The sequence below is a fragment of the Chelonia mydas genome, chromosome 3 (assembly GCF_015237465.2).
Source record: "Chelonia mydas isolate rCheMyd1 chromosome 3, rCheMyd1.pri.v2, whole genome shotgun sequence".
NCBI classification, from domain to species: Eukaryota; Metazoa; Chordata; order Testudines; family Cheloniidae; genus Chelonia; species Chelonia mydas.
In genome coordinates this window covers 152,030,894-152,053,521 of record NC_057851.1, presented here as the reverse complement: position 1 = coordinate 152,053,521, position 22,628 = coordinate 152,030,894, and the positions used below count along the sequence as shown (strand labels likewise).

Genomic DNA, 22,628 nt, shown 5'->3' with positions numbered 1-22,628 from the left:
AACGTTATTATCTGTAACCATTGTGCAACCCAGATCACAAAAGTGTTCTGCCACCACCTTCCTCATTACAATGCCGATTTCTTTAACTAATAGGTTTTTTAATTACCATTTCTCTCTGGTCTCTAAAAACCTGAACATTTGGATAATGATGTCCACATCGACATACCCTGAAATCAGTTTTGATTTTAATAAGCTCTTGTCATAAATATAAAGGGAAGGGTAAACACCTTTAAAATCCCTCCTCGCCAGAGGAAAAACCCTTTCACCTGTAAAGAGTTAAGAAGCTAGGATAACCTCGCTGGCACCTGACCAAAATGACCAATGAGGAGACAAGATACTTTCAAAAGCCGGAGGGGGGGGGGGAGAAAAAGGCTCCCTCTGTCTGTATGATGCTTTTGCCGGGAACAGAAAGGAATGGAGTCTTAGAACTTAGTAAGTAATCTAGCTAGATATATGTTAGATTCTGTTTGTTTAAATGGCTGAGAAAATAAGCTGTGCTGAATGGAATGGATATTCCTGTCTGTGTGCCTTTTTGTAACTTACGGTTTTGCCTAGATGGATTCTCTATGTTTTGAATCTAATTACCCTGTAAGGTATTTACCATCCTGATTTTACAGAGGTGATTCTTTTACTTTTTCTTCTATTAAAATTTCTTCTTTTAAGAACCGGATTGCTTTTTCATTGTTCTTAAGATCCAAGGGTTTGGGTCTGTGTTCACCTATGCAGATTGGTGAGGATTTTTATCAAGCCTTCCCCAGGAAAGGGGGTGTAGGGTTTGGGGAGGATTTTGGGGGGAAAGACGTTTCCAAGCGGGCTCTTTCCCGTCTGTCTGTCTGTCAGACGCTTGGTGGTGGCAGCAATAAAGTCCAAGGGAAAAAGGAAAATAGTTTGTACCTTGGGGAAGTTTTAACCTAAGATGGTAAAAATAAGCTTAGGAGGTTTTCATGCAGGTCCCCCATCTGTACCCTAGAGTTCACAGTGGGGAAGGAACCTTGACAGCTCTGAAGACATTTCAATCAGTTTTCAGTTCTTAAAACACCAGAATTCTGTAGGGAAATATAGAGATTATGCCGCAGCTATTTAGAGATGCTTCCTATCTAACACTAAGAGTTCTCCGAAAGTAGATACTGGATTTTGGAGCAGCGTTTTAAGCTCTAGTGTCGATAAGGAAGCTCGGCAGAAGCACCTAGACTTGGCAAGAGACAATCAAAGATTTCAGATTATGAGTTAACCAGCAGAAGTTACTTTTCAAATACCTCTGGAAACACTAAAAAAATTTAAAATGGCAAAACCTGAAGTCAAAAGAGACAAATGATGGAGCAATATAGCAGCAAATTTATTGGCAATCAGCACAGGAGAGATGGAGACTTGTTCAGTGAGTTATTGGACTCAAAACTGAAAATACCAAGTAGGTGTGCACAGACCCATACAAAAACTGGTATTATTAGTAGCATATTAAGTGAAGTAACAACTAAAAATAAAAACCTAATGGGAGAAGCATTCATAGATTCAGAAATGGCAACATTCTAAATCAGCCTAAGCAGACTGAAGAAGTCATTGTTTTGCCTGAACAAAAGACTACAAAAGACTGATCACATCTCTCCTACATGTTAGGAAACTAATTGTTCCTATCCACTACACACCAAGAGAGACCATTTTCTTAACTTTTACAAAAATGGAACAGATGTTCCCTGGCACATAAGTACATTCTGAAATTCTTATCTATCTTTACATTAGTTATATTTAAAGGCCTCTATCACCATGACATCTAAACAGTGACAATTTTATCACTTTCAAGATATCTGCAATACTTATATATTTGTATAAACATAAGGAGAGCTATGCACTATAATTTAATTCAACAGTGAGTACAGATAGTGTTTTGATGTATAAACGCCATTCAGTATCTCCTGCCACAATTGCCATGTACTTCTCCTTGCAAATAGTGGCAAGAAGATTTAGACATGCCCTGGTTGTGTGGCTCTAAGGAAAGTGCCAAGTCAAAGATGATGACCAGGTTACAAGTCTGAGCGACAAGGAGGGAGGTGCTGCTGTCCATGGTGACTGACAAAGTAGAGAAGGCCTGGGGAGGGGGAAGGGAAGATCAAGAGCTCAGTTTCAGCCACGTTGAGAAGGAGTTGACAGCTGGACATCTATCAGAAATCAGGAGTACAGGCTGAGATTTTGGTTTGGATGGAAGAGTGCACAGGTATATCTATGAGCTATCAGCTTACAGATGATAGCTTAAGCTATGTTTATGAATGAAATTACCTACAGTGTATGTAGCGGGCATTGAGAAGGGGCCAAGAATGAAGCCATGTGCCCCCCCTCCCCCCAAAGTTTGAGCAAGGAAGAGGAGGACCCACTGAATGAATCACTAAAGAAGCAATCAGAGAGGCAGGAGAATAACCAATAGTTAGAAGACTGAGTCACACAGCCTGAGGGAAGGCAGAATTTCAAAATGAAGAACGTAGCTGACTGTGCCAAAGGTAACTTAGAGGTCAAGGAGGACAAGCATGAACTACTGGTTCTGAGCTTTGGCAAGGAAGGTGTTATGAGAGAGTTTGGTGAGAGTCATTTCAGTGGAGTGTAACGTGAGGAAGCCTGGCTGCAAAGGATCTAAGATGAAGCTGGAGGAAAGGAACTTGATTCAGCAACTGCAGAAAGCATGCTCAATGAGCTTAGAGATGAAGAAGGGGAGAGAATGGGGCAACAGCTGGAGAAGCAAGTGATGTCAAAGATGGTTTTTGTTTTCATAAAGACTTAAACATGCTTGTATTATGAAGAGAATGAACGAAAGAAGGAGGGACACATTATGGAGAGAGGTGAGGTATGAGGTAAGAGTGGGGAAAGCAAGATCAGATGATTGAATGGGGTTGCTGATACATATGGGTTATAAGAAAGCTTAGCCTCAGTGACTGGGGAGGAGGTGGTGATGGTAGTAATGGTTGGGAGAGGCCCTTTCAATGGGGATTTTAACTTTATACCAGAAATACTAGAGAAACTGCTGTTGACCAGGTCCAGTAATGAAAGTGTACTTCTCAGATCCTGACCTAACAAGACACTGACTCTAATTAAGGCCTCAAACTACTTAGAATTTCACAGGAAAAAGAAAACAATAAATCAGGAGCACTTTAAGCATAACCACTACTATAGACAAAATTTGAAATTGAAAATAAGAAACAAAAATGGTTGCACAACATTTTCCAAACACTTAATATTTCTTCAGCAATTTAACATGTCCTCCTCTCTCAACAACCAGTAATACATTATGGGAACAGTTGCCATAAAATTCTAGTAATAAAACTATGATCAAATTACAGCTGAAATGCAAAAATTACTATTTCATGTAAGGTTTTAGTTTCAATATGGCCTAAAAAAAATAGTTTTCGATATAAGTAGGGCTGCAATTCAAAACCTTTTAAATAGGTGCTAAGAGCTGCGGAGTACTATGTACCTTCTACCTATCAAAAAGTTAATCCTCGAGAATAAAAGAGGTCTAACTAAGTTGTGTAACAAACTAACTTAAACGCAAATCTGGATACGGATAAGGAAGATTTATGAAACAGAAAGTCTTAAGAGTCTGGGTGCAACTCATGTGGATTTTATCCATGGTAACTGCTAGTAAACCTTATTAGACTGTATTACTAGGAATAAAGTAAACTGACCTGTCTGAAAAGAGGGTTTTTGCACCTATTACATCTAATGTCATCTTTAAACTAGTTGAAATAAAAATCCTGCAGTGAGCAAAAGGTTGCACATGACTGACCTAAATCAGTTGCAGTTTTTAAAAAATTTTGTCCCCATCAGTAACATTCCCAAGCTCAATTAGGATTTTAAGAAAACAAGTATGTGGAGGTAACTTGGCCAAGAAAGGAACAAAATATTCCATATGTTCAGCCAGAAAAAGGAAATCTGTTTAAACTAATGTAAATAATATACTCATGGAAGTTTTTCCCCCAAAAAGACAAAACCAAGGCAGTGTTCTAACATTACAATCTTCAGAATACCATATAAGATTTCTAACCCACAGTCTCAAATACCTACTCTACCCACCACTGAAATAGTCCATTCACTATCTACGTTTTGCTGCTTGGCAACAGCAACTAATTATTTCTGGTTTCAGAGTAGCAGCCGTATTAGTCTGTATTCCCAAAAAGAAAAGGAGTACTTGGTGCCACAAGTACTCCTTTTCTTTTTAATTATTTCTGGATGTTTCCTATACAGATTGACCATAGTTATGGCAAAATAGATAACTGCTGTTTTTAAATATAATTCAGGATGTTAAAATATTGGCTAATACTATGAAAAGAACTAGCCTCAAGGTCGGGGTGGCCAACCTGCGCCTGAGAAAGAGCCAGAATTTACCTATGTACATTGCCAAAGAGCCACAGTAATACCTCAGCAGCCACCCCCCCCCCCCGCCCCGGTATGAAACTGTAGAAAAACCTGAGTGTCTCTGGATTAAGTTTAGAAGCGTGAGCAACAAGGGTGATGTCGTGGTGGGAGACTGCTATAGACCACCGGACCAGGGGGATGAGGTGGACGAGGCTTTCTTCCAGCAACTAACGGAAGTTACTAGATTGCAGGCCCTGGTTCTCATGGGAGACTTCAATCACCCGGATATCTGCTGGGAGAGCAATACAGCGGTGCACAGATAGTCCAGGAAGTGTAGGGGACAATTTCCTGGTGCAAGTGCTGGAGGAACCAACTAGGGGCAGAGCTCTTCTTGACCTGCTGCTCACAAACTGGGAAGAATTAGTCGGGGAAGCAAAAGTGGATGGGAACCTGGGAGGCAGTGACCATGAGATGGTCGAGTTCAGGATCCTGACACAGGGAAGAAAGGAGAGCAGCAGAATACAGACCCTGCACTTCAGAAAAGCAGACTTTGACAACCTCAGGGATCTAATGGGCAGGATTCCCTGGGAGAATAACATGAGGGGGAAAGACGTCCAGGAGAGCTGGCTATATTTTAAAGAATCCTTATTGAGGTTACAGAGACAAACCATCCCGATGTGTAGAAAGAATACTAAATATGGCAGGCGACCAGCTTGGCTTAAACAGTGAAATCCTTGCTGATCTTAAACACAAAAAAAAAGCTTACAAGAAGTGAAAGATTGGACAAATGACCAGGGAAGAGTACAAAAATATTGCTCGGGCATGCAGGAGTGAAATCAGGAAGGCCAAATCACACCTGGAGGTGCAGCTAGCAAGAGATGTTAAGTGTAACAAGAAGGGTTTCTTCAGGTATGTTAGCAACAAGAAGAAAGTCAAGGAAAGTGTGGGCCCCTTACTGAATGATGGAGGCAACCTAGTAACAGAGGATGTGGAAAAAGCTAATGTACTCAGTGCTTTTTTTGCCTCTGTCTTCACGAACAAGGTCAGCTCCCAGACTGCTGCACTGGGCAGCACGGTATGGGGAGGAGGTGACCAGCCCTCTGCAAAGAAAGAAGTGGTTCAGGACTATTTAGAAAAGCTGGACGAGCACAAGTCCATGGGGCCGGATGCGCTGCATCCGAGAGTGCTAAAGGAGTCGGCGGATGTGATTGCAGAGCCATTGGCCATTATCTTTAAAAACTCATAGCAATCGGGGGAGGTCCCGGACAACTGGAAAAAGGCTAATGTAGTGCCCATCTTTAAAAAAGGGAAGGAGGAGGATCCGGGGAACTACAGGCCAGTCAGCCTCACCTCAGTCCCTGGAAAAATCATGCAGCAGGTCCTCAAAGATTCAATTCTGAAGCACTTAGAGGAGAGGAAAGTGATCAGGAAGAGTCAGCATGGATTCACCAAGGGCAAGTCATGCCTGACTAATCTAATTGCCTTCTATGACGAGATAACTGGCTCTGTGGATGAGGGGAAAGCAGTGGACGTGTTGTTCCTTGACTTTAGCAAAGCTTTTGACATGTTCTCCCACAGTATTCTTGCCAGCAAGTTAAAGAAGTATGGGCTGGATGAATGGACTATAAGGTGGATAGAAGGTTGGCTAGATTGTCGGGCTCAACGGGTAGTGATCAATGGCTCCATGTCTAGCTGGCAGCCGGTATCAAGTGGAGTGCCCCAAGGGTTGGTCCTGGGGCCAGTTTTGTTCAATATCTTCATTAATGATCTGGAGGATGGCGTGGATTGCACCCTCAGCAAGTTTGCAGATGACACTAAACTGGGAGGAGAGGTAGATACGCTGGAGGGTAGGGATAGGATACAGAGGGACCTAGACAAATTAGAGGATTGGGCCAAAAGAAATCTGATAAGGTTCAATAAGGACAAGTGCAGAGTCCTGCACTTAGGACGGAAGAATCCCATGCACCGCCACAGATTAGGGACCGAATGGCTAGGCAGCAGTTCCGCAGAAAAGGACCTAGGGCTTACAGTGGACGAGAAGCTGGATATGAGTCAATAGTGTGCCCTTGTTGCCAAGAAGGCCAATGGCATTTTGGGATGTATAAGTAGGGGCATTGCCAGCAGATCGAGGGACGTGATTGTTCCCCTCTATTCGACGTTGGTGAGGCCTCATCTGGAGTACTGTGTCCAGTTTTGGGTCCCACACTACAAGAAGGATGAGGGAAAATTGGAAAACGTCCAGCGGAGGGCAACAAAAATGATAGGGAACTGGAACACATGACTTATGAGGAGAGGCTGAGGGAACTGGGATTGTTTCGTCTGCGGAAGAGAAGAATGAGGGGGGATTTGATAGCTGCTTTCAACTATCTGAAAGGGGGTTCCAAAGAGGATGGATCTAGACTGTTCTCAGTGGTAGCAGATGACAGAATGAGGAGTAATGGTCTCAAGTTGCAGTGGGGGAGGTTTAGGTTGGATATTAGGAAAAAAATTTTCACTAGGAAGGTGGTGAAACACTGGAATATGTTACCTAGGGAGGTGGTGGAATCTCCTTCCTCAGAAGTTTTTACGTTCAGGCTTGACAAAACCCTGTCTGGGATATTTAGTTGGGGATTGATCCTGCTTTGAGCAGGGGGTTGGACTAGATGACCTCCTGAGGTCCCTTCCAACCTGATATTCTATGATCAGCTGCCCCCCACCTGCCAGCAGCCCTGATGATCAGCGCCTCCCACTCCTTCCCCATGCGGCATGCAGGAGGCTCTGGGAGGGAGGGGGAGGAGCGAGGGCGTGGCAGGCTCAGGGAAGGGGACAGGAAGGAGCGGGGGCTGTGGCAGAGTCGGGTTGAGCAGTGAGCACCGTCCCCCAGCACACTGGAAAGTTGGCACCTATACCTCCAGCCCCGGAGTTGGTGCCTATGCAAGGAGCCGCATATTAACTTCTGAAGAGCTGCATGCAGCTCTGGAGCCACAGGTTGGCCACCCCTGCTCAAGGTAAACATTAATGTATAGATCATCCTCTAAAAAACAAGCACAGCCATACAGTAATTATAGAAGTAATAATAAAACAAAGGGATAAGAAATTGATCGCAGAACACAAGAGACCTATAGGCCTAAACCTGTAAGAATACTTTAAGCAGTTAGCATAAGTATAAGGCCTTACAGCCTGAGTAAGAGTAGTTGCTCAATACATTGGCATAAGTAAGCAAACAAACAGTGACCAAAAGTTACAAGATGGCATAAGACTTTGTTTATTGTTTTGTAACAGTCAAGTGTTGCAAGAAGGCAACATGTACCAGTTTTAAGAGTATTTTTTGGAGGAAACATTAGCAAATGCTTAATCGCAGGTAACCATAGTAATACAACTGATATATAGGTTCATGAGTTTATCTTCATTACTATACTAACCTACAGGATAACATTATGTGAGTGAGCAAGTTAAAATATGGTAAAGGAGAGATGAGCTATGCATACATATGCCTGTGAACCATCAAGGTCTATAAAACACCCTGGTCTCAGGTACAGCCATTGGGAGTTCTTCATCGGCATGCCCGACTATGATCTGTCTCAACTTTTAGAACTCTTCCCAAGGATAGAGTGAGTATATACCTATAATGGTACTGGCTGTATTAACAGTGTTGTATTACATCACTTTACTTGTCTGGATTGGTTTACTTATTAAACTAATCGTTTTAATAATAAAAATTTTACAATTACAGAAGGTTTTCTCTGAGTGTGAGTATTATTGTCACTGTCATGCCCCCATGGGGTTCCCAAAGCAGTAATACTGATAATACTGGGCCTAATCTTAGGTCAAGAACCTACTAAATTTCAGAGTGTTACTTGGGGATTCTAAATCAATAATCAATCAATAGATCAGGCAAGACAAGGGAGAGGGGTAATCTGCAGAAGGGCCTCCATCCATTTTGTGTTTAGAGTTTTGCACCTCCATCTGAATAGCAGTAGCAAGTTTGAACAGTTGCACCTATAACTACCCAACCGTGGGTGGAAATCAAGTGGCTAGAAGTGAAGTTACTCATCTTTGCAGCTGCAGTTCATATGGCAGGGGACAATATGTGAGTGCAAATTGTATCTGCAAACAGGAAAGAGGCAGGGCCTCTCAGTCTGCTGAAAAACATAGCCCAAATTATTTAATATATTGAGCTAAATAAACTCATTAACCTTATAGCACTATATCTTTGTGAATTATTATGTACCATAGGATATAAAAGATTTAGTTTCCTATAATTTATATTTATTTATATTTAGTGTGTGGCGGGAGGGGAGAAGAGTTTAATTTTGATACATATACTGCATTGTAAATTAAACTGCACCTACCTCACACTGAGCTTATGGATTTGTACAGAGATCTTTAAACAGTCCAAGCAGAATATTTAAAAATCAAATCATGATTTTATACCACAAATAAAATAACGTATTAACACTTTAGCCTGAAAAATGTTTTATCCCGATTAGTTTATTAATCATGGCATGAGGATTATGCCACAGTTAGCATAATATCTCAGATAATTATATTTCTCCTTTCATTTCTGTTAAACCAAAGCATGCTAAGAATTTCCATATGGAATAAAAGAATTCCTAATTCCTGAAGATGATGTGCTAAATGTTAGTGTGCTGTTCTCATTCATCAAACAGCACTGTACTCCTTTCAAATCAAATCAAAAACAATCTACACTCCCAAACTACACAAAAGCGCCAAAAAGAGCCCAATGGTGCAGCCCATGAATAGCCGCAAATGCAGATGACCTGCTCATAAATTCTGATGGATTTTTTAAACAAATACAATAGTCTAAAAATTAAAGTCTTTGGATACCTTGAGCTTGAATATTTAAGAAACTGACTGACAGCTCAGTGGGTTAATACATTACTCTTTGGCAGACTGACTTAAAATCCTAAACTAAGTAAAATGGAGTTTGGTAGTCTCACAGTTCATTTGACCACACAGTAATTATTGCCTTGTTTACCATAATTGGTAATCAAGACAGAAAAAGGTATGCTAGAATCTTACATGGTTTATAATATAAGATGGCTCAAGTTGCTATTATTGTTCTCACTTTCATGTACACTAAATTCACTTATACTTTATACAAAATAATTTGGTATAGAAATTCACAAATTGATAAAAGATACAACTGCAAGACAGAAACCTCTATTTGGCAATACAAGAGACATTTGAAATTCCAAATGCATAAAAAATACAATTGAACCTTAATAATTCATATGAATGACTGGTGAGGGGACCCATTAGGAATTATGCTCCAGAAATTTGTGAATTAAGCTCCAGTCCTGCAAGGGCTACACACGTAGCCCCCATACTCAGCCCCTACTCCCCAGTCAATGTAACTACTCATGATTAACTACCTGTTTAACTACCTTGCTGAACTGAAACCTTAGCTCTTCTTAGCTAATCCTGCTCTCACTGAAGCTAATAGCAACATTTTTATTAATTTCAATAAGACTAAAGACTAGGTCCTAAATGAATAAAACATATTCTCTCAGGAATTGTCCTGGTGTGTGTGTAATTTATTTTGAAAAGTGTAATTTATTTTTAATTATTTCTAATACCTTATATACTACCAATTATATTGGAGAATATTTTATCAAATCAATGAACTCTTAGTAACAGAAGACCTAACTAAAACGCTCAGCTAGTCTGTGTTTGCAGAGAAGTGCGGTCTGACTAAGGGGTTTGTTTGGTTTATGATGTTGTGGGGTTTTTGTGTTTGAATTATCAGGTTTGCTTATACATACAAGCACAAACATGACTAAACTGTACCTGACAACTCCTGTTATTTTTGCCATGACCTACAAAGGACTGAACAACTGATCTGAGACACAGAGTGTAGGTTTGTTTTTTAAAAAACAAATGATCTAAAAAACTAAAACAAAAAACAAACCATTCATTCTCTCATATTTCTATGTGCATTTATGTTAAACTATTCAGAAATTTAAACCTTTAAAATTGTCTTAGCAAACAACTGTAAATTACAGAACTGTTATTTTTACAGGACTAAAAAATAAAAAAGATACATGTCCCTCTTCCAGTCTCAATGGCAACAGTTACACTCTAAAAACTGGGCTGCCATCATCAATGATGCTGATGCACACACAAAAAAAGACACACAAAAAAACCCATAACTGTTTCATGCCATTAAAAATAAAGTGAGGAAAATAAACTTCACCTATCAGAAATGGTAGTGAAAGTCATTTTATATTTCTCATACAAGTTAGAGATGAAAGAGTTTTACATGGTCATCTACTTCATTCCTCTGTTAGTGCTTTTTTTCCTCCTCCTGTATATTTTGGAAGGCTTTCTTTGATCTAGATTTAAAGTTTCCTAAGCAATGTGACTCTCTTCACTTTTCTTGAGACTATTCGAAATCAATCTCACTATAAGAAAGTATTTAAAAAATGAAGAACAAAAAAACATTTATAAACCTGAATTTTTTTTTTTTAAATAAACACTTCCTCTTTATAACTATTTTTCTTCTTATAATCCCCTGCATCCTGGCCTGCACCCCCAAGGCTTGTAAGCATCAATGAAAACCAGTGCTGTTGTAGAAAAGAAAAACAACATGCCTGGCATTCTCAGTCTCTCCTGCTGGCAGTCTCCAGTTGCTGCAACTAGAGAATCTCTCTATTCTGAACCAGAAATACAACTGACCATCAAAATTAAAACCAGTTTGCACACACAGTACACAGAGTGGGACCAAGTCTGGCTATATCATTTATTTCCAAGATTCATGCTGATTAACTCTCAGAACTCATTCACACTGACTGTTTCTATCAATGAGTTATGTAATGTATTTATTATATATTCATCATTTATTTCTGACAGGTAATCAAGCCATATTACATTGTATGTCATATCATTGATAAAATATGAATACATGGGGAAAATAAGTTTTATTTTAAGTCTAACCTAGGATTTAAAACAAAAACAGATTCTTAAATCACAAAATAATTAGCCTGATACTTCAGGTTCTTCTAATGTCTCTTACCATGATGAAAAAAAGATGGAAAGCTAAATAAAACGCATGCTTGTTACACTGAAATTAGCTTCTCCTCCCCCAGTTTAGCAAGTTACATTCACCACAGCAATTCAAAAATGAAAGCTGAAAAACCTGGTTAAGATGTCCATCATTACTACGTTGCTTCACTTTATAACAGGTTTCAGAGTAACAGCCGTGTTAGTCTGTATTCGTAAAAAGAAAAGGAGTACTTGTGGCACCTTAGAGACTAACCAGTTTATTTGAGCATGAGCTTTCGTGAGCTACAGCTCACTTCATCGGATGCATAGCTTTACTTTATAAGTAATCATAGTATTGAATAAGAACAGATAACACAACATTCTTAACTAAATATAGCTGTAGTAATACTGCTATTGCTAAGGTTATGTCAACTTTTCCATTCTAAACCTCCTCCTAACCCTTTTCCAAGAGTTTATAACTCCACTATAAATATTCAACCTGGCATGAAATTTAACATACAAAGACTCGTTCCTGAAGCAATTTTTTTAAACCCAAAATACCAACTCTTCTCCCGACCCTCTCCAAAAAAACAAAACTCTATTCGCATGTTTTTAACTTACAGGAGTGCATAAAAACTGGAAGTTCACTGACTATTCCCCCCCACACACACACACTGTAACTTAGTATACTAAGTTTTTTTAAAATGAAATTTGAAAGACATTATTGAAATCTTCAAACATGATGGTACAACTTGGAGGAGGCTTTTTACTCTTTTTTTTTTTTTTTTTTTTTTTAAGTATTCATAGCTTGTGCTCAATAATAAGCTAAAAATATACAAAGCTTTGATTCTGCAATACACATGCGCTTAACTTTATAATCGTGAGTAGCCCCACTAATTTTGATGGGACGAGTCACAGGGCCATAGGTCCCAATCTTGCAAAATGCTCTTTGCCAACAGATTTCTGCACCCACTTCCAACGGAAGCAGGATCTGGCCCCTAATCAATTTTAGTCCACTGATGAAAAACAGATTGAAATGCTTTGCATTTGTTTAAGACTTTTTATCTGAGTAGCTCTAAGTGATTTACAAACTGTAGCTCTCTCAACTCCCCAGGAGAAAAGTAGATATTATATTCCCCATCCACAAAACGGAGAAGCTGAGACAGAGATGTGAAATGACTTGCATGTGTCACTGACAGAGCCAGAAGGAGAATGAGATTTCCTGGCTGCCACCCCTATGCTCAGACCACTATCCCAATGGTACCTCTGACATTAAATACATGTGTAACTGCCCCCACCTCCACCCACTATCACTGTCCCTTTTCTGAACTGATAAGTGTGTGAGTGTGACTACCTTACAAAAAAAGAAGCAGGTAATTCTTTATTACACATTCTAATACCTAAATATAATGAGACATCTCAACAACAACCCAACCCTGCAAACCCTTACTCATGTGAGTAATTAGTGTAGTGGGAATACTTGCTTGAGAAAGCACTACTCACATGCGTATGGGTTTTCAGGGTAAGGGCCTCATTCGATAAGTCACCTCCCTTGTGCCTCAGTATCAGAGGACACTGTTGCAACTTTTCATTCTTAACCAACCCTTGACAAACCTATTTGAAATTTACAAGTTAAAAATCAGAATGGCAAATGCTATGGCAGACCCTTGCCTATAAATGATGTAGAAATTCACCCTCAAGTGGAGAGAGTCTTTGGTGTGGAGCTCTTGCAAGAGAAGGAGAAAAGGGTGGTAAAGCAGAAAATAGTTCCAGAAAACAGGCATACAAGAGTGTTTATTGCAGTCTTTCCAAATTAGCATTTGATTTGTGTTTGCACTATTAAAAGTAATCTAGTAGATCCCTCACAAACTTAATGTAAAAATCTGCAATCACTGTCAGAATCTTAGGATGACAGAGTCAGATGTCAAGTGACTATCACTGCATGATGTAAGTACCAGCAATCAATGTGGAAAGTTCTAAAAACTCCATTATCCCGCTCCCATTGATATCTTTAACCTATTTACAGGATATCAACTTGCCGAACCAATGAACCCTTGTTAGCACAATAAATTCTCCAATGTAAGACTTCTTTGGAGCCACTAAATTTTAAAAAACATTCCCTGTCAGAGAATATGGCAAACATCTGTCACAGTACTAATTTTAGAGCATGAATTCTTAAAGTATTAAAAAATTACCTTTTCAGCTTGTCAAAATGTGTTAAATTCTGCTATTCAGGTTAATAAAAGCACAAGACCAATATAATTATGAAGAGTTCAAGAATTTCAATTATTGAGTCAGATATTCTTTCCATGTCAGTATGAATATAGGAAAGAGCACACAAATAAAATTAGCAAACAGTGCAAAACTGCTTAGTATGTTTTGATAACTGACCCAACAATAATCTTCCTTCAATGACTTCATTATGAAGACTCCAGCTAGCTGTTTAACATATATAATGCTAATTATGAAGACTGGAAAGGTGTTCTTAAAGACAGCAGTCTGCTTATGTACATTTTGTGAAATATAGATGATAAAGATTTTATATTCAATTTAAAAGTACAGCATGACTTTGAAGCTTGAAGGTCACATACAGTAACTGTCCTCATCAGGATTCTTATGTGAGACTGTATCTTCTGTGCTACATCTATATTTAGAAGAAGAAAAAAAACAGGACAACCTGCCCTATCATGAATTCAGGAAAGTTCAGCCACTAATTATCATCATTAATCTATTTCATTAAAAATTCTAAGCACTCTATTATTGTGCTAAATCTCAAAATAGCAAGAAAAAAAGAAGACAAGTTGACTCTGGACTCTGCTTTCCAACTTTATTTTCCCTACCAGAAACCAAACATTATATTCAGGTCAGCAATGACCTTAGGTAACAGATGACATATTTTCTCTATTTTAACAAACATTTCAAATGCATATATCATTTAAGAAGGTTGGCTTTTTCCACCCCTCTCTCCTATCAATGCTTTTTACTTTAATAGACCATAAATTTGATTGCACAGAAAAGTTACAGAACTGTGCACTTGTCTTTTTTCCTATCAGGGGATCTACCCAGCATCATCCTAAAAAGCTTCAAATGCAAAAAATTACATTAGGTGGCCTAAAACAAAAAAAACTCCACATGCCAGAATCCGGTGGTGTCAAAAGATGAATTCTCATCTTTTGTGAAAACGTCACCTGTTATAACTGATGTGAAATTATTGTAATAAATACGATTAAAAAACTGTAAAGTACAGATATTATAAGACTCTTGAATAAAACATGGGCTATAAACAGACCCCAACTATACATGTATACCATAGTGACACACTACAAAGCACATGTGAACATGTAAAGGATGCAAACAAAATAAATATGTTCAGACTTACCCCATTCTAGATACTCAAGAATATTCTTCTCTCTCCTCAGGGGGGAATTATTACATTCATCATAAAGGCAGATGAGTATATCCAGCAAGGTTTCCACACTGAAGCACTGCCCATTAGTCCGAGTTGGCCCATCCAAAATAAACTGTTCCAACTGCCTCAAACGCACCTCTCCAGACATGGTTGTTTCAGTTTGTACTGGGGTTTCTTTTTTAATTATTATTATTTTTAAAAAAAAAAAAAACTTTTAAATGGATTGTTAAAAAAGAAAATCAACAACGTATGTTTCTAAAACAAATGTCAATGTAGCAAAGGTGGTGCTGAATTTACAATCCACCTCAGTGTTCCTAGTCTGAAAACTGAATCTCGGTCAGTTTCACTAATATACACACACATATACAGTATATACACATTTGAATGAAAAGAGTTATCCTAAAAAAAATATTTTAATACTTTTAAAAAGAAAGAAAAAAATATATTGTCACTCTTGACATTTAAATAATAATAATTAAAATGAAATTCAACCAAGACTGACACCAATTTTATCATATATAGAGCAATAGATATATTTATATATTTAAAAAGGCCTTCTTCATTCAAAATTCAAATCATGCAACATAATCCTGAAAAGAATCCCACTGCATCACTAAAGTGTAAAAGCCCCATTCAGTTTGCATCAGCAATTCACTTCCCAGGAAGGAGCAGCAGAAGGAAAAATATATAAAAGGAAGGAGAAAATTAAATGCATAGAGGAGGGGAGGGAAAGGGCTACAAAATACCCACCACCTCCACCTCCTCCTCCTCCAGCACCACTCGGTAAATGCATCAGTGGCAATTTCTTCAGAAGGGTGGGGGGAACAGGTCGCTGGAAGCAGCCCCTCCTCAGGGCTCAGCCAAGTCCTGTCTGAGGAAGGCTTTTCCTTTCTCCTCCTCCTCAAGGAGTCTCCTTTTAAGGCTTTTCAGTGATCCCCAAAAATAAAAGGCTTCATCCCCCCACCTTCTTCTCTGCTGTGTGTGGAGTGGGGCGCTAACCAGCCCCCGAAATACCAGCACCACCCAGGGAAGGTGGGGGGCAGGCTAATAACCCTGTCAAATCCTTCCCATGTCTGTGCGTGTCCTCCCGCCGGGTGTCGGCCCGGGGAGCGGGGTGCCCCCCCTCCTGCTGGCGGAGATTAGCAGACACTGGACATGTAAGGCCCCCGGGTGCTAGGAAGTGCTGCTGCTGGTGTTTTCAATCCAGGGGATGGAGAGATGCTGCCCCGGCTTCGCCCCACCGGGCTAAGGGCATCTTCCTCCGGCGGGGGGCAGGGAGGGCTCACAGCCTGCGCCCCGCTTTCCGCTCCGCCGGCTCCTGCTCCTCCACACGCCCCCCCTTCGCCGGCCCGGCTCCCGGGTCTCCCCCTCACTCACACCCACAGGCGGCGGCGGCCGCTCCTGCTGCTGCTGCTGGGCTCTCAGGATCCAACATGGCGGCCTCCCCAGCCCTAGCGGACGGAGCAGCCGCGGCGCACAGCTGCAGAGAGCGGCGCTGAGCCTGGGAGCTGCTGCTACTGATGGGATTCAGGGCGGGGGGCGGCGGGGGGAGCCGTTGCTGCAGCAGGGAATGCAGGGATACAGGCGGACTGAGGGAGGGGGGGTAGGAAGAGGAGGAGGAGGAGGGGAGACCAGGATGCAACGCCCCGAGGGCTACTGCAGGAGCTGCGAGATCCTAGTCGCTCCTTGGTGGAGCTGGATGGCTTCCCTCGCTCACCCCCGCATCATGGAGCCCCCCCTTGCTGCTGTGCCACTTCTTTCCCCTACCCCGTCCTCTTAGTCCCCCCCCTCCAAAAAAAAAAAAAAAAAAGAAGCGGTGGGCGTGGGACCCACCTAGCCCCAGCTGCGCCACTGGCTCCCTAACTTCTCTCCCCATGGTCCCTGCCCTTTGCTGCTACCTGGGCTCTTTCATTGTCCTCTTGGTGGCAGTTTTGTCATTTCTCTAATTACGCCCTTCCTCCAAAAAATAAAGAAAGGATGCCCTGTTTCACCTGAGGGGCCAGAGGGCAGTGTGAGGCATGCTACTTGTCTAAGTAGAAGCCGTGTCTCGTTATTAGAAATGCTTCAGGTGCTAATACTAACCCTGTTACATTCAAAAATCTTCAAATTTAGTCTCTTAACATATACCTGATCATTCATGGTGAGAACATCTACATGTATACACAACACCTTCCACCCCAAAGGGTTGCACAGTGCAATGCAAGCCAATACGCACCAGGGATCACTTTCCTCAGCACTGAAATTCAGCCATCTCTGGGGTGGAAAATGGCAGCTGTTTAATGCACATGGCAATGCCATTCAGTGTAAAGATGCCATGTGAAGAATGCAATATCTAAGTGAAACTCCAAGGGCGGGAGGGTTAAATAAATGTCATCTCCAAGAAACATTAGAGCTTAAACTAACCACCTTTCCACCAGAAGTCAGAAGAGCAAGGGAAAGAAAACACTGTTGGGGTTTAGACCCATCCAGCAAAGGCTTAGCAGAAAAGGTGAACTTGTACTATTCTCTGAAGGCTAACTAAGTAGCTCTGTTGGAGTTCCAGAGGTAAGGTCCCTCCAGTGACAACGCCCTTCCTCCTATCCTTGGGTGTGCATGTCTGGGGTTGGACTGTCAGCAAAAGTGCTTCAGCTGGTCTCGGCCACAACTATGGTCAATACAATACTGGCATTTTCTACCTTAGCCTTCCTACCAGTTAACATAAAACACTAAGGGTTTTATTTGTACCGGTATGTGCAAAAGAACAAGAAAACACGGATAAAGATTAATCATTACACGATCAAGATTCAAAAGAGAAACTCCAAAGCATTTTCCCTACTTTTACAGAAAGATGAGCCTTTTCAGTAGCCTCAAGTTACTTAAGGCAGCATCTTATCTGTAAACCCTGTGGCCTGAAGCTATAGAGGGTAGGGATCGGAGCTCCCTAGTCCCTACTATCATTTGCTGGTGAACAGGAGAAACAGCAAATGGAATAAGCTCCATAGGAGAAGAAGCTCTTTGCCACCATCTGTTGGTGAACAGAGCTGCTTTATAAGCTGTTTATCCAGAACTTCAGATAGAAGTTCTATAAGGAAGGAGTGCTCTACTCCCAACTATCCGTGAACAGGGGAAAGTACAATTACAGAGAGAATTAATTTGTATAAGTTTCCTATCCAGAAATCCTCAATCCTCTTTGCACTTTGAGAACTCACCAACACTGTACATGAACTCTGAATTGCTGGCATAATGGGACTGAACTGAAAAAGAGAGAACAGTGGATTCAAGTTTGTGGTAGGGAATGCATCCATCATGGCAGGGACTCTGTTCAAGGGTCCTATAATGGAAGACAGAAATCAGAGGGGAAAGTGCTGAGATCACTCTGTTGAAGCTGTAGAGGGCAGCAATGGAGCTGAGTGAATTCTGCTGAAAGGTCTCCTACCCACCATCACTAAAAACTGTATTAAGTGGTGGAGCCTCAGGTGTAAATCAGGTAAGTACTTCCCCAAGGGCCTGGAGACAGGTCTGCCTCACAGCAATCAGTCTCTGGGACTGCACGATCTACCAACGCCAAACTGTGAGTGGGATGTAGCAGTCGAGGAAGGGAGGACAGTGACATATTTAAGAGACATTTGCATATGAGATATTTATGCTGATGAGTGGAGAATGTATTTAAGGGAGTACTGCTAAAGACAACCTGGTGGTGTGGGTGTTTCACTCATTATTCATTTATATATATTGTTGCTGTGTTTTGCTATGTTAACGCTATGTTCCCTTCTTCCCAATAAACTATTTCCTAATTTTATACTGAGACTTGTGCTTGCAAGTGGGGAATTATTGCCTGTTAAGGTGCCTACTGAAGGTATCTAGTTTTCCCCAGGTTTCTGAGTGGGGACTTGAGTGGGTAGTGTTTGTTAATTTTAAGAGGACACGCATGACATTTGAACCCAGCCCTTGTTGCTGCCGGCAACACCTGACAGAAGGTTACACATCATACCAGGTCTTCTTGAAGTGCTTTCAGTCAAATTCTTCCTCCTTAGAGCTCAGCTGAAGGCAAAATGTGTCTTTCTCTGATTCACAGGTAGCTCTATTTCACCCCCAGCAATTATTTCCTCTTTCCAGGCAATTGCCTATTCTAGAATTCCTACATGCAAAAGTATACAGGTGATTTCCATTACAACCCATTACATCACCTGAAGAATATCTCTATTCACCAGTCTGTCACACAAACCATGAGGAATCTAATCCCCCTATAACAAATGAATAAGGAGCAATACTTAATATTTGTACAATGGCATTTTTCATCTTCACAGCATTGCCCATATGCTAACTGTTTAATTCTCACAAAACCTCTATGAGGTAAGAAGTATTAACATCCCTGTTTTGCAGGTACGGAAACAAACAATCAGAGAGGTTTGGCAAAGGCCACATAGCAAAACAGGTAAACCACGGTGCCTCCCAATGAAATAAGATATACAAAAACAAATAATGCTGACATAGACTCATACAATTGAAGGGTGGGAAGGGACCATCTCTGGATTGCAGTATTTCTAAAATAATCATAGTGTGTCTGGTTTTTTCCCAATCCTAATTTTTACTAGCACCAGAATAATATTTAGCACTTATGATTTCATAGTGCCATAGATGTGTATGGTGCCTTATGAAACAACTGAAGAATAATGTATATATTGGGGCTGGTCAAAACATGGTTGTTGGGTTTTTTTGCCAACTATTTAGAATCATAGCGTTAGAAGGGACCACAAGGGTCATCTTGTCTAACCCCCTGCCAAAGTGCAGGAAAAAAGTCATTTACAAAAAATCATCCTAATTTTTTATTAAAAATTTAAATTTGGAAAATGTTGATCAGTTTTAATATTTTTAAAACAAAGATGATTGGTTTTGGACTTTCCCAGGTTTTTTCTTTTTCCTTTTATGTAGTTAAGCTGGGATCATTTTGTTAAATGTATGGCATGGAGGACATCATCAGAATATTGAAATTAAAGGAGGCAATGACACTGACAAAGCTGATAATGACTAGAAACGAACCAATTCCTTAGTAATTTTAAAATTGTTCTGTAGAAAGAATTGACCCATTAAAGCATCCCAGAATGTTGGTAAAAGTCATGGAAGGTATTTGTTGAAAATACAGGCCTTTGCCACTCAAAGAAAATTTCTGTTACTTTTGTGGTATAGAAGGACACTTATGTTCTTTCTAAACTGAAACCAGCTGATAGAAGGCAAAATGTTACGCAGTTGCATGGTGCCCAATCCTGCTCCCACTGAAATCAATAGGAATTTTTTGCCTTTGACATCAGGGAAAGCAGGATTGGGCTAGAGTGACCAGACAGCAAGTGTGAAAAATCGGGACGGGGGTGGGGGTTGGGAGGGTAATTGGTATCTATATAAGACAAAGCTCCGGATATCGGGACTGTCCCTATAAAATCAGGACATCTGGTCACCCTAAATTGGGCCCATAATTACCTCTGAAACTAATTAAATTGGTTTAGACCCAGAATTATCAACAGAAAAAACAGTTGTTAACTTTGCACAATTCCAGCCTGTTTTCTCCATATTATAGCAAGTGCATGCATTTTTAAGGAGACTTAACTATATGGAAAATCTGAAGGTCTAATATGAAGTCTTTCTCATGAGGAGAAAGACAAGGCCTTATTTACACCTACCTGGTGAGTTGCACTGGTTTAACTAAATCAGTTTAAGTGAAGACAATGGCAAAGAAACATTAGTCAAAAGCAATGTTCCCTCTAACTTTTTACATCCGTGTGCGGAATTAATGTTCTGTGCACCAATATGGAGGTGATGTGTGGCGGGGGTGGGGCCAAGGGGTTTGGGGTGCAGGAGGGGGCTCAGGGATAGGGCAGAGGGTTTGGGTGCAGGAGGGTGAGGGGTCTGGCTGGGGATGTGGGCTCTGGGGTGGAGCCGGGGATGAGGGATTTGGGTGCAGACTCCCCCCAGCCCTCTCTCACTGCAGCAGCTCGGGAGGGGCTGAGGGAAAGGCGCCTCCCCCCGTCGCAGCAGCTCCAACGGGGCCAGGGGAGAGGCACATCTCCCTGCTGTGCACCTGCGTGGCCCTTAATAGCCTGCAGCTTAGAGGGAACTCAGGTCAAAAGAAAAGTTTCAGATCAGGGTGCATTTTAATAACCTGTAACTCAAAAGCTGATTGGCTGATTTTCTTCCGTTTTTGCAGCTGCAGTCGCCTTTGTCTTTACATGTATGTGGCGATTTTCACACTAAACCATTTTCCGAGTCAAGGTTATGAGGCGGGCAGGAGGAATACGGTGTTATCATGGAAGCTGGTTTCAGTCTTAACTATGGATAAGCTACTGCCTCTCTATGATATCCTAATATCTTGCCAAAGCATACAACAAATGAAATAAAATCACTGCTTATAATGGTATGCTTGTAAAACTTAGTATAATATTCTATTTACTTGCCTCAGAAATATTAAGCATAATAGACCTACATCTCAAACCATTTTCCCCCAGATACCAAGACAAAATCTTAACTTCACAGTGTGCCTGAAAGATTGACAAATAGAGGTTGTGGCGGCTCAAGAGTGGAGTGAATTCCAGTGCTAGCTGGATGCCCAATGATCATTGTGAGTTCTTGACTGTCTTCTGAAGAAGCATCTTTCATTTCAAATGCTATAAAGACTGATTTTCTATTGAAGCAATAAAATGATCTTTAAAATCATATCCCAGAGGAAGGAAAATGGTTGTTTATAATATCGAATGGTAGTTAGCTATTAGATATGCATTATCAAAAAAGACAATGATGGCTTTGAAAAATATTTGTTCAGCCTTTCCAGCAGCGTGAAGCTGTACAAATGTGACTGAATAATGAGGAAAATAGTTGATGATCTAAAATTAGCTACTGCATTATGTATTCATGAGACACTCTTTCTCTGTCTAGTTAAACTTAGGGCCAAATCTTACAGTCCTTAATCTCAGTGTGGCAATGGAAGTTCTCCTGAATCAAGACTGAAGGATTTGGCCCATAGTTCTAGAACCTACTTTTCCCTTTGGTCAGGGTTTCTCTGACAGCCCTAAAGGACAAAGTCTCCAACTATGCTTTCATTTATTACTCCCATTCATTTCCTGCTCTGAAGGCATTTCCCCATATTAACCTGAACCCAAAGTAATAATAATAGCAGAGAGTTGCTGATTCAGAAAAGCACTTAAGCACATGCTTAAAGTTAAGTGTGTTCTTACGTGCTTTGCTGAACTGGGGCCAAGGACTATCTAGTAGTTGGAACAGGGGACTGGGAGTCAGGGCACCATTTCCATCTCCTGCCAGTTCACTGTGTGACCTTGAGCAAAGCATTTAACCTTTCTGTAGCATTATTTTCCCATATGTAAACTGGGAAATGTTAAAGGGTTCACATTCTGATGAAAAGAGACTGCAATAAAATAAAAATAAAGTGTGGAGAGGGAAGAGAGAAAGGCACCTTGGGACACCTTGCAAATGAAAACTGCAATATACAGGAAAAAACAAACTTAATTCAGATCTAATGTAAATTGTATTCTCAAGTAATAGAATCATTGAATTGTAGGACTTGAAGGGACCTTGAGAGATCATCTAATCCAGTCCCCTGCACTCATGGCAGGACTAAGTATTATCTAGAGCATCCCTGACAGGTGTTTGTCTAACCTGCTCTTAAAAATCTCCAGTGAAGGAAATTCCACAACCTCCATAGTCAATTTATTTCAGTGCTTAATGACCCTGAGAGGAAGCTTTTCCCTAATGTCCAGCCGTAACTGCCCTTGCTGCAATTTAAGCCCATTGCTTCTTGTCCTGTCCTCAGAGGTTAATGAGAACTATCTACCTTCCACCTCCTTGTAACAACCTTTTATGTACTTGAAAACTGTTATCATGTCCCCTCTCAGTCTTCTCTTTTCCAGACTAA

The 22,628-nt window shown here is 40.7% G+C and overlaps 1 protein-coding gene and 1 long non-coding RNA gene across 7 annotated transcripts in view; one reads left to right on the top strand and one right to left on the bottom strand.

The window, feature by feature from the left end:
- The window catches only part of CDC42BPA (CDC42 binding protein kinase alpha), a 328,646-nt gene extending 312,242 nt beyond the window's left edge, over positions 1-16,404 (bottom strand). For all 6 annotated transcript variants that reach the window (XM_037895609.2, XM_037895606.2, XM_027833828.3 and 3 more), the window contains exon 1: positions 14,702-16,404. In XM_037895609.2, the coding sequence (XP_037751537.1) occupies positions 14,702-14,879 (178 nt within the window). In that variant the 5' untranslated portion in view covers positions 14,880-16,404. The remainder of the gene's footprint in view (positions 1-14,701) is intronic.
- A 3,839-nt stretch (positions 16,405-20,243) lies between these two features.
- Positions 20,244-21,494, top strand: LOC122464918. Its single transcript, XR_006289355.1, has 3 exons — positions 20,244-20,388; positions 20,910-21,116; positions 21,208-21,494. It is a non-coding gene; the product is annotated as an uncharacterized LOC122464918 (long non-coding RNA).
- The last annotated feature ends 1,134 nt before the right edge of the window (positions 21,495-22,628 follow it).